The sequence below is a fragment of the Seriola lalandi genome, unplaced genomic scaffold (genome assembly GCF_002814215.2).
Source record: "Seriola lalandi dorsalis isolate HSWRI2012SDOR001 ecotype SW California unplaced genomic scaffold, Sedor1 jcf7180002053933, whole genome shotgun sequence".
In the NCBI taxonomy this organism is placed as follows: Eukaryota; Metazoa; Chordata; class Actinopteri; order Carangiformes; family Carangidae; genus Seriola; species Seriola lalandi.
Window position 1 is genome coordinate 34,815 of NW_019524486.1, and position 11,565 is coordinate 46,379.

At 39.9% G+C, this 11,565-nt stretch overlaps 2 protein-coding genes across 2 annotated transcripts; one reads left to right on the forward strand and one right to left on the reverse strand.

The window, feature by feature from the left end:
* Positions 1-60: 60 nt before the first annotated feature.
* Positions 61-4,519, reverse strand: LOC147819350 (uncharacterized). The gene is made up of 4 exons (XM_087172970.1): positions 4,385-4,519; positions 3,423-3,515; positions 1,718-1,762; positions 61-1,601 (listed from the first exon to the last, which is right to left on the reverse strand). Exons 3-4 carry the CDS (start codon positions 1,755-1,757, stop codon positions 577-579), a joined length of 1,065 nt encoding a protein of 354 aa, XP_087029096.1. The 5' UTR covers positions 1,758-1,762; positions 3,423-3,515; positions 4,385-4,519; the 3' UTR covers positions 61-576.
* Positions 4,482-11,565, forward strand: adprh (ADP-ribosylarginine hydrolase). Its single transcript, XM_023402463.2, has 8 exons — positions 4,482-4,703; positions 5,574-5,697; positions 5,969-6,077; positions 6,459-6,557; positions 6,642-6,747; positions 8,038-8,304; positions 9,411-9,625; positions 10,901-11,565. The coding sequence occupies exons 1-8, from the start codon at positions 4,696-4,698 to the stop codon at positions 11,047-11,049; spliced, it is 1,077 nt and encodes a 358-aa protein (XP_023258231.1). The 5' UTR covers positions 4,482-4,695; the 3' UTR covers positions 11,050-11,565.

Consider the following 11,565-nt stretch of genomic DNA (forward strand, 5'->3'; position numbering starts at 1 on the left):
CCAATTTTTCTATTTTATTTATTTATTTTACAGAGGGAACAGAGTTTTAATTAAATGCCCACATTAGATATCCAAAAAGTTAAATTAAATTAAAGTGACACCCATCCAGACCTTAGACCCTCAATGAGAGCAAGGAAAAACTCCCCCAAACAGCCCAGTTAAGAGGCTGAAAAAGGAAGAAACCTTGGGAGGGCCCACTCGAAGAGGGATCCCCCTCCAGGACGATCAGCGAATGGGTGCCAAAAGTGGGCTGATGACATGCTGTTACAGGAACCACCCTCTGTCCGTGTCTTACCCCTAGACTGATTTAATGTACATGTATTTCGGACACTACTATAGACTGTCCAGATTATACAGACACTGACTGAAAATCAAGTAAAGGTAAAACTTGTCTGACCTGTATCCATTCTGGGGATGCAGGGCAGACAGGAGACAACCCTTTTAAAATCCAAACCTCACTGTAAAATTCAGTCACAGTCACTGTCATTCTTCATCCCTGGCGTCTCAGCTTAACGTCTGAATATTTTTGATGCCTCCCTGTCCTCGCCTTCATCGTTTTCCCCTTGACCTCTTCCTTTATGGTCCTGGCTGTGTGGCTTCCTCCTCCACCTGCTGGTTGGTTTCCTCGCCTGTCTCCTCAGCAGCACCTGCATTATCATCTGGATCAATGCTGCTACTACCGTGAGCAAGATCTCTGTTAGTTCTGATTGTAACAGTGTCGTCTACAAACTCATAACATAGTCTTGATTTTTCATCACTTCTCTCATCTTCTACTGTATCAAGCTCTCTTGAACTTTTCCTGGATGGGCCGGGCAGAGGGTCTTCTTCAGCAACCTCAGCATCAGCACCTGCATGTTTGTCAGGGCTATTTCTAGTATTCCTGACAGTGTTATTATTGTCATGGTCAGTGTTGTTGTCACTGTCAGAGTTGCAGTCAGTGCTGCTGTCAGAAAACCCGTCCCACCCCCTGATTCTTTTGCTGCTTTCCTCTACAGCATTCTGTCCATCCTCCTCTCTTGACCTCCTCCTGGATGGTCCAAGCAGGGGGTCATCTTCCTCTACACCCTGGTCAACAACAACTCCAGCACTAGTACCAGCATATGTATGTCCATTATTGTTGTCAACATTGTCATCTATATTATCATTGTGTATGTCATCATTATTGTTGAGGTTGACAGCAATGTCACGGTTGCCACTGCTGGCGTTGTTTTCATTGCTGTCGTTGTCAGGGTTTTCATCATTCGCGTTGTTGTCAATGTTGTCAAGATTTTCACGATTGATGCTGTCATTGTTGTCTAAGTTTTCATCGCTGGCGTTGTTGTCAATGTTGTCAATGTTGTCAAGATTTTCATCATTGACGTTGTCATTGTTTACAAGGTTTTCATCATTGGCATTGTTGTCATTGTTTTCAACATTTTCATTGTTGTTGTCGTCATGTTGTTCCTCATCCTCGGGTTCCACAATCTCCAGTATGAATGCAAAGCCCTCCTCCTGTAGTTCATTATTAAAAAGGAACTCCAGCCAGGCAATGACTCCAGCATTAAGCTGATCAGCTGGTGGCCGATCAACTCTTGGAAACAACTGACGGGGAAAGTTCGGCCCTGCAAGATCAGTTAGAGAATTATGTTACCATTATGATTAATAGAATGAAGCTGTAAATCAGTCAACCTTAAATGGCCATAATATCAGAGAAAAGGAAGATAAACCAAGTACTTACGATTTCTACCGTTGTGCTCTCCGTCTCCTCTTCCGTCCATTTTGACTAAAAAGATCAGACAAAGAAGTCAAACGCTATCTTACAATATCAAAGTGTTGTTCATTCTACCACAAATATTTACATTTCAATTCTGAAACCCTCAAATTTTACATTTAATTTACATATATATATACAGTGGCAACACAAAGCAAATGAGCCCTTCAGAATCAATCTCCATTTATGTTTAAATTCTTTATCCAAATTACAATTATGAACAAACACAATCTATTTTAACTAATAACATAAAAATCTTTGAAAACATCATTGAAACATCCACAGTGTAGGTTGGAAGAAGTATGTGAACCCCTCAACCCAAAAAGCTAACTGAAGTCAGGATTTATTTAACACTATGACAGTGATTAAAAAAAAGTAGTCAACAGCAAAGTTATGTTAACATGTAAATTATAAACTAGATTATTAAGGAATGATAAACTACAACAGGGTTACAGACTTAACTTACCAGAGAGCTGGTCTGTAAATCAACAAATTACAGACTGGTTACAAATTGAAAGTCCTCAAAAACTTTGTCTCCAATTAAAAACTTCAAGTGATACAATGCGTGTGTCAATCTGTTGTTGATCTTAACTAAATGAGCAAAGTTTTGTAGCAAAGTTCTGTAGCAAAGTTCCATAGAGTGACATCATCATTCTATATAAATTATGACACACAGAGTCCTAGAATTCTAGGGTTCTATTTTATTGATTGCACCTCTTACACTGATTTGGAACATTGTTTTCTATCTGTTTTCATTTTTGTCAACACACCCCACATGAAAAGACCTAAATCAACAATGAACTGATCCTAACCAGTATTACCTGTGTAGCCAAAGTATGATATAGCTTATTTCTCTGTGCCCTATGCTTTGTTGTCCAGAAACTATTAAAAACAGATATTAATCCATACCTTTGCACTAGGTGACATGTTCTGTCATTTGGATAAACATGGGCCCTGTTGTATTTCTTGAGGGAATCCCACACACACAGTCCGTCAGTAATTCGTGCGTGCATCAAATCCACAGCTGAAAGTAGTCCCCATCAAAAACACAATTTACTGCTGTTTGAGTAACATTGGCTAAAACCTATAGTAACCAGATCTTGATGCCCAGGTGTTTCAGGAAATTTCTTCTTTTTTTTTTTCTTTTTTAAATGAAACTGTATTCGTGATCCATTTTGAAAGATTTATGCTTCAGTAGGATCGCATAGGTTTCTGGTGGACTAACCCATAGACCAAGAAATAGTCTGGCACCTAATCCACTGTAAAAACACACAAACGAAAAAATGAGATAGGTAATGCTGCCAGTAGACAGATTATTTTTAAAGCTTTGGACTGTGCTAGGCTAGCTCTTTCCCCTGATTACAGTCTTTATGCTAAAATAAGCTAACCATCCCCTGTCTCCAGTTTCTTATTTACTGTACAGACAGGTGGTATTGATCTTCTTGTACTCTTTGCAAGAAAGTTCATATAAGTGTATTTCAACTGTTCCTTTAACAGGGTTTGGATCAATTCTTTCATATTGACTATTTAAGTTAACGCTGATCATCCTCTGTTGGATGAAATCAGTGGATGACAAGCTCAATGTTGGACTTTGTTGAGAAGTGACTGGATTAAATATTAAATTAAATAAATAAATAAATAAAATAAATATTAAATATTGAATTCCTCCCACCTGGGTTGACTGCCAGCGGATGGAGAACAGAGGAAGCTCTCAGGCTGTGATCTGCCTGGATTATCTAGCCATGGGTTGCACATAGTTCAACATCTGGTCAGAGAGAGAGAACAGAGATAGAGTTACTCACCCCTGACAGCAAGAGAGGGGGATAAGAGACACACAGAAACAGAGAGGAATGGACAAGACTATTTTTGTTTTCCAGTGTGTTAAAAACAATGTCATTCAGCCTAAAGCCTGGTGATAGTCCTGCCAATTCCACTGAGAATCAACACTCCACTTTGTGGCTTTAAGCAGATTTCAGCCCTTTTCATCAAATTATTTTGTTTTCAGGTGCAACAAGCTAAAGCCTAACTACTGAAAACTGTGGGCAGAGCCAACACTTGACTAATGCTAAAATGCTCATGGACAACAAAACACTAACATTAGCATAACATTAGCATTAGGCCTATACCTGCTCAGCATCAGGATGTGAACATTGTCCTTGTGAGTGACATTAGTATGCTGACATTAGCACAGCTTTCCAGAGCTATTGGCATGGCTGTAGACACTTGTATAATTCTGCACCTGTTTCTGTCTCTTCTTTTATGTGAATATGACCAGTGTTATTTTCATATTCTGTTAATGATGAATTAATTTGCTATCTCTATTGGTATCAATACTCTAAAATAAATGTAGTTTCAGAGTGAATTAATTATTGAAAAGTGATTGAAAAAGGTAGATAAAATATTCTATTATCTCAAAATTGATGCACCACTCGTGTTGGTATACATTTCTGCAGCCTAAAGTAAAGTTGCAATTCAGTTAAGCTTTAATAATTCATTCAAGCTTTAATAATTCATTCAACAAATACGAAGTTGTAGTTTTCACATGGATCAAACACAGATCTGTGCAGTGCAGCTGTGAAAATACTGAGTGGGGAACTCGTCAATGATTATCCCGATGTTACACAAAACATTTACCATTTGCTTTATGTCTCCATCTTGCCAGTTGGAAAGCTAAACTTGGTTTGCTGCAGCGTCTTTTTATAGCCAGCACGCTTTCAGGAAGGCCAGCTCACTGGCTCGGGTTCGGGAAGCGAGCGTGCCATAACTTCAGTGAATGAACGCTGCTGTTTTCTAGGCCTTTCTTCCTGGGACTGAGAAAATACTTCCAACAAACACCCTAGCCCAGAGGAAGCGCCAGGAGTGCACCGCTTCAGCTTGCAGCCCCGGTGTCAGCTTATGTGTGTGACCGTCTCGTGAAGCCTGATTTCGGGGGACGACGCGCAGCAATGGCCCGGTGAGGCTGCCACAGCATGGATGAAGGATTTCCTGCAGCATGTGCAACATGTTATTTAAATGACTCTAAATCAAGCCAGAGAGTAACTTTTCTGTTTAGGTTGACTCGTTTTTATGATTGATCGATGGTTGAATTCATGGTTCCATATGTCGTGTCTGAACATGTTGAGATGACTTTACAAATGTAGTTACAAAAATAGTTTCTGGAGACATTCATTTGGAATATCCCTTAACATAACAATATGCATTAACATAAGTATTTACAGATCCATGTTTGTACAACCTACTGACAGTACTAACTGATTATGTATTAGTAAGTATTAGTTTAAAATTATTTACTTAAAAAATTAGTTTCATTTTGAATACATGGAGAGAGTTTGAATTAATTTGAACCAGTCGCTGAACATTTTCCTGTGAGCATTGTGATGTGTTTCCTGCGCCTGAGACCTTTTCAAAAATACTACATATCAAACTTTGCTTCCGTGCAATACCCCACGTAAAGAGGCATCAACAAACCAGCCTTTTGGAGACTCTAAGTGTAATTGGATTCAGTGGTTGAGACACACAATAGTCTATTTCACCTACACAACACAAGAAGGAAAGATGAAATGAGAGGAGCAATGATTTGACTGTTTTCAAAATTGAAATATGAAAAATATCTAATATACATTATCATAAACTTTCACTTCTAGAAAATAAATGAACTTGGCAGATCATTTACAAAGTGTCTCTTCAGTATATGTTCCTTTATATGTACTGTAAAAAATTTAAAAAAGTAATTTGCTTATTCCAGAGTTCTTCTGGAGTTATTTATTGTGCATATGGTCTAAAATATTTTTTTGTTTGTTTGTTTTTATATATATATATACAGTATGGGAAAATCTGCTACACTGGAGTACTATAAGGCAGCCATGCTACTGAGTGGTGCTGGTGATGCTATTGGATACAGAAACCAGCTGTGGGAGTACAATGAGTCCGGACCAGCTATTCACCAGGTCAGTGCAGGACCAGTGTGGAAAAAGAAGTGGGTCGGACAGCAAAGTGGGTCCAGGGGCCTCCAGATGCAAAAGGTCCTAGATGGGGTTTCAAGGAGCCCAACACAAGGATGAAGAGTTTATCTTTGCTGTTATTTTATTCACGTGGGAATTTATAAGGATTCATGTTTCGATCATAATTTTTATTGATGATGTCCTTTGTACAATATCTAGTTCTGTTCTGAATTATGATTGAGCTGCTCGTAAAGACAATGAATGTCTGTCCTTGCAGGAGCTGAAGGAGCTCGGTGGTCTGAAGAACATCAAGGCTGAGCTCCCTGACTGGCCAGTGAGTGACGACACAGTTCTGCATCTGGCAACTGCTGAAGGACTGACGAGTGGTGAGGTCAAAAGTACATTGAGCCCATTTGCTCTCTCCAGTTCCTGTCTCTCCTTTTCCCATTTTGTTTCAAACGAGGGGTTGATTGGATTGATCTGATAGTCAGCGTCGTTCTGATGAGGCCTCATCAGGAAACACACCACACCTTCCTCCTCTTCAAGAGCCACAACTAAAGGTTAAATCTAATTTCCAGTCTTCCCTTGATTTGCTGCTCTATTACGGCCCCGCACAAGTGGAAGGTAGATGGTAGAATTTCAACTTGACCTTTACTTTGAAAAAAGCAAACAACCAGCCTTGTTAACAAATGTTACATCTTTAAAAATGTTAATATGGACAGGGTGTGCAGTTTGAACAAGTTAAGTCTGTGTTGTCCCCCTCGCAGGCAAGAGAGGGGAGGAGCTCCTGCATGAGGTGGCTGCTCGATATGTGGAGGGGATGAAAGACATGGAAGGGAGGAAACCAGGGCCTTCAAGCATTCTGGGTGAGAGAAAGCCTAAATTTCTCAAACACATCACATTCGTGGGTGGTAAAGGCAGAGATCTGACTTACTTTATTTTCCCTTTAGGTGTGTCCCAGTTGAAGCCTGGGGAGGAAGGAGGTTACAGAGTGCCTTATAACCCTGAGGGGACGGGCTGTGGAGCGGCCATGAGGTCTATGTGCATTGGTCTGATGTAAGACCTGAGAATAAGTACATACTAACTCAGTTTCAGTTTGGATACTCTGTCTTTTGCTTCTGCTCTCCATGAGTTTGTTTATTAATTTTTAATTGTCAGTGACCTTGCAGTTCTGCTTTCCTGAGCAGGTACAGGGCATCTTAATGACTAACTGAGTCAAACTAAAGCCTCTTTTTGAAAGATTTTTCTCTGTATGCAGTAACTCAAGTCGTGGGACTAATAGCGAAAAGGCAATAAGTTACAGATTGATTTTGACTTTGTTGGCAAATATTGGTACTCTCTGTTGTTTTAGCATTTTTCCTTTGTCTCCTGAAATCCTCAGGGTTTTGGTTTTGTTTGTTTGCAATAATCTTATAAGGCAAAACAATTTGCCATACAAGTACACTCAATGTGTTTTAGATTACAATCAACGTGTAAACACCCACCCACCCAAAGACAGTAAGGACCCATGCCGCAAGACACACACATAGAGTAACTCCAGGCAAGACAAGTTTCTTTGTATAGCACATTTAAACAAGAAGGCAATTCAAAGTGCTTTACATAGAGCATAAAGGCATCAAGACATAATATAAGGAGTCATAAACCTCTGAAAATAGAAACATTATAAGTTTGCTTTTGAATGTGGACACAGCTCAAATCATCAGGCAGCAAGGAGAGCATGAAAGTATTCCCACCTGGTAACATGAAGGAGTTTCTCAAATCAGTGTGACATACAAACCCTCTTTTAACTTTTAAGATTTTAGTTGCCCTTCTTATGTTACTGACATGACTTTCCAAGTTAAGGTCAGAGTCCAAAATAACTCTGAGGTTACAGACTTACTCGCCATATTTCAGACCCAAGTGGGAATACACTGCCTTACTGTTCTTTTTTATGATAATTATTTTCATTATCAATTAATCTTTTGCCATTTATTTTCTAAATTAATTATTTAGTCGGTAAAATGTAGGGAAAAATATCCAAAAGATATGAAACAGAAAGACAACTTGACATTGAACATTTCACATTTAAATTTACAGCTGAGGCATTCGGCTGCTGTTCTTATCCAAAGTAATTTATGATAAATGCAGCAAATGTACATTCTTTGATCACTAAGCAGAAAATAACAAATAAATAACAGAGTTGCAGGGTTAAAACATCATCCAGAACCATCAAGGACATTCTGTGAACTCAATTAAAGCTTGGAAAGAAGTCATTACTGTGAATATAATGTGTATCCAAATCCACATTTCTCTATATATCCTCCATAATAAAAGCTGATATAGACTTTAATACTATGTCCCTGCCAGGTATCCAAAGCCTGATCAGCTGTTATCGCTGGTGGCGGTTGCCGTGGAGACAGGGAGGATGACCCATCCCCACCCTACCGGTTTCCTGGGAGCCGTAGCATCGGCCCTTTTCACCGCCTACGCCGTCCAGCGCAGGCCAATCACGACCTGGGGTCTGGGCCTGATCAACGAGGCCTGTCCAATAGCAAAGAACTTCGTTGTAGGTCGAGGCTTCGCTGTGGAGGAGACAGAGAGAGACTGGGGCTACTTCTGTGACAAGTGGCAGTGGTATGAGGCTGTCATGTTGTATTCAACTCCAGGTTTCCGACATCAGCAACTTCTGTTAGCCTATATCAGTCTCAAGGTTAATAGAGGATGGCATGAGATTTGCACTAAAATGTCAGTGGTCAGTTTGAGTGCAGTGGTGTGACCTCATTTTTCTTCTAAGCTATTGTTCCTAATAGCAATAATACAAATACACAAGTAGATTTCTTACTTAGTCTTACTAAGTCTGGTCATATTCAATATTTTTCTTATTTAAACAAAACCAGCAACGATCCAGCTGCTCCAAACCTGATGTAGCTGATTCATAATTGTTATAGTAGAGCTCCACTGATAAAGATACATCAGCGAGACACACCGTTGTGCTGGGAAACGCGTTCCCTCATTATGATGAACACGGGCACTATCGTTTATTTTTAAATCAATCTCACGCACACTGTCCTGATGCTGTTAACACCAAATGTTAATTACTCCCCACTGAAAATAATCCCCAACAAATGAACAATTTACTCATGTTTGAGTTACTTTTTAACTATAGCACCCAGATGTTTTATGAAATTATTGTGACTTTTTAAGAAATGAAATTTGTTTTATAATTATTTACATCCTCAGTTTGAATGAATGGGCTTGAATGTGAAAGCCACAGACAGTATAGGGAGGTTAGAAAGTACAAACTGACTTTATGCCAGGTTGGATTTGGTCTTCTCATGGATAAGTTGACATTAAGAAAATATTAAATATAATAAATGTATAGAAATATAGGAACTTAATTCTGATGGCATTATGTGTGCTTCATTTGACGCACGAACAGTTTATCTGGTTAAAACAGGATGTTGGGTCAGGGCATTACGCAGGAAGCACTTTTTTCTGCCAACATCATACAATCTGTGCAGTCCAGGAGATGTCAAAGCATAAAAAAATACCCTGCCCACTTACTCCATCAGTAAGTACCACTGATAAAAACAGGTGTTTCCACTTCTTATATATAGTAAAAATAATATATCAGTGTGTCAGTGAACCTTGGAAACACTCATTACTTTTCACTTATAGAGATTCACCTAACACCGGAGGAAAGCGTGGATGTCAGGAAAATCTCTGACCTCTGTCCACAGGTACCTGGATTTGAGGGGCATCTCCAATGGGGTGGGCCCTGTGATTTGGCCCCCCTCCTACGACCCAGCTGAGAGGGACGAAGCCTACAAGAGCTTCAGCCTGTCGGGCTGGGCGGGACGCAGCGGCCACGACGCTCCGATGATAGCCTACGATGCCCTGCTGGGGGCGGGTTCAGACTGGGAGGAGCTGATGAACAGAGCGGGCTTCCATGGAGGTCAGAGATTCAGTCAAGAAAATTTCTCTTTGGTGTACTTTTATTGGCTGCCAGGGAAGTATTTCCCTAACCGTAATCCACCAAAACTTGATCTCAATTATCTCTGATCTAAAGTAAATCTTCTGAAGTCTATCTTTAGGTTACACGACTACCATTCCCAATCATAACCTCTTTTAGTATTGAACCTGGTCTTTTGCGTAAACCAGGCCTTCTGGTTTAGTCTGATAACCACAGCACTCTGGCAAGCATTCCTCTCCGTATGTTTTAAACAGAGATGTTTTTCCCAACGTCTGTCTCATCTAGAGTCAGAGCACTTGTGCTCAGACAAGCCATATGGACTGATGGTCTGCACTCTAATTGGTCCTCATCTGTCATTGTCTTGAGGATAAAGGCAGCTTTGTCGAGCCTACACAAATGAAGTGGAAAAGAAACTTTTCATACAATGGTTACTGAGCAAGTGGTGTATAGGTAGGTCTATCTTTAGGTATATAAAGGTTGTCATTTAAAAAAAAAAAAAAAACTGCTTAAGAACCGTGGGAATTTAAACCACCTTAACAGATGTTGCAATCAATGTTTTGCCCAGTCTGAAGTCATTATGTTAAAACAATGAATTTGGACATAACTAAAGATTAATGCAACCTCCCTAATGGTGGTAGTGTTAACTCCTAAAAACAAGTGTGTTGATTGACAGGCCTGTGTCCTCAAACTGACCTTTGAGACACTGAACTGAGGCTAGAAAATGTACCTATGTGTCATCAAAATTTTTAAGTTATATTTAGTGATACATAATTTGTCATCTTAATTACCAATAAATATCCACTAGATTTCCTCTTTTGACTTAATAGTATTGTGCAATAATGCCTGATAAACAAAAGATTAATATGTGACTTCCCTAACCTAAATACATATCATGATGAATGTTGATATTGTTAGAATATCCTCAGCGATCTGCTTATTAATTGTCGGTGACCCTAAAGTTGGTAAGAGTACCTTCTAGGTGAAAGACATCTGGAAGCCAATGAAGACATTTTGCACTATGGTGCCATATGGTTCTGTTGAATTTAAACCTCCATTAACTTTTTTTGGTCACTCTTGAGCAGCAAAACCATCTGAACACAAAAATGACATATTATATACACTATGACTTTTTAAAGCAAGACTTTAAAAGGTTTCCCGAACATGTGACAATTATGAAATAATAGGTGCAAACAGTTGCAGTGAAAAACTCAATTCTCATGCTGTTCTCTCTGTCCATCTACTTTTCTTCCTGATCAGGCGACAGCGACAGCACAGCGGTGATTGCCTGCTGCTGCTGGGGCCTCCTCAATGGCACACAGGGGGTCCCTGAAGGCAACTACTCCAACCTGGAGTACAGGGACCGACTGGAGCGCAGCGCCGAGCAGCTCTATGCCCTGTCACACTGAGGCCATCAAAACCTGCCGTGCTGAAAGTGTGTGTCCCAACATGTTGCACTGGGAGGAAAGTAGGCCACACATTGACGATCTTGAGCGCTGTCACTTAACCACAAAGTGTGGTGTCATACTTGCCTGAAGGGGAAGCAGAGTGTCCCACTAACCTAAAGTCATATCAAGGACTGATGTTGGCACCGAGGTTGGTGGTTACAAAGGGGTCCCCCTAGTGACCGTTTTAAATTAACATGCAGAGTTGTACCACTGAGCGCAACGAATCCAAGCTAATGAGAATGTGAAGAGAACACAATAAGTCCCCTAGGAGATAATTACTTCGTTTTGTCTGCCTGACATAATAGCAAATGCTTAGCGAGCTTCAAATTAAAAGTGCTCTTGTTATTGTCTAATGAAAAATATATTTCTGTGCCTCATTATAGCTGTTAACTGTTACTTCATGCAGAGAAGAGCATAACTGTAACTGCAATACTCCAGACAAGCACAATTAATCATACAATAAATTATACAAACAGA

Coding starts and splice junctions, on each gene's coding strand:
- LOC147819350 (XM_087172970.1), bottom strand. CDS start 1,757: ATGGACGGAAGAGGAGACGGAGAGCACAACGGTAGAAATC. Junction 1,602..1,717: donor AGAGCACAACGGTAGAAATC/GTAAGTACTTGG, acceptor CTGATCTTGCAG/GGCCGAACTTTCCCCGTCAG.
- adprh (XM_023402463.2), top strand. Junction 6,078..6,458: donor TGCTGAAGGACTGACGAGTG/GTGAGGTCAAAA, acceptor TCCCCCTCGCAG/GCAAGAGAGGGGAGGAGCTC. Junction 6,558..6,641: donor AGGGCCTTCAAGCATTCTGG/GTGAGAGAAAGC, acceptor TTTTCCCTTTAG/GTGTGTCCCAGTTGAAGCCT.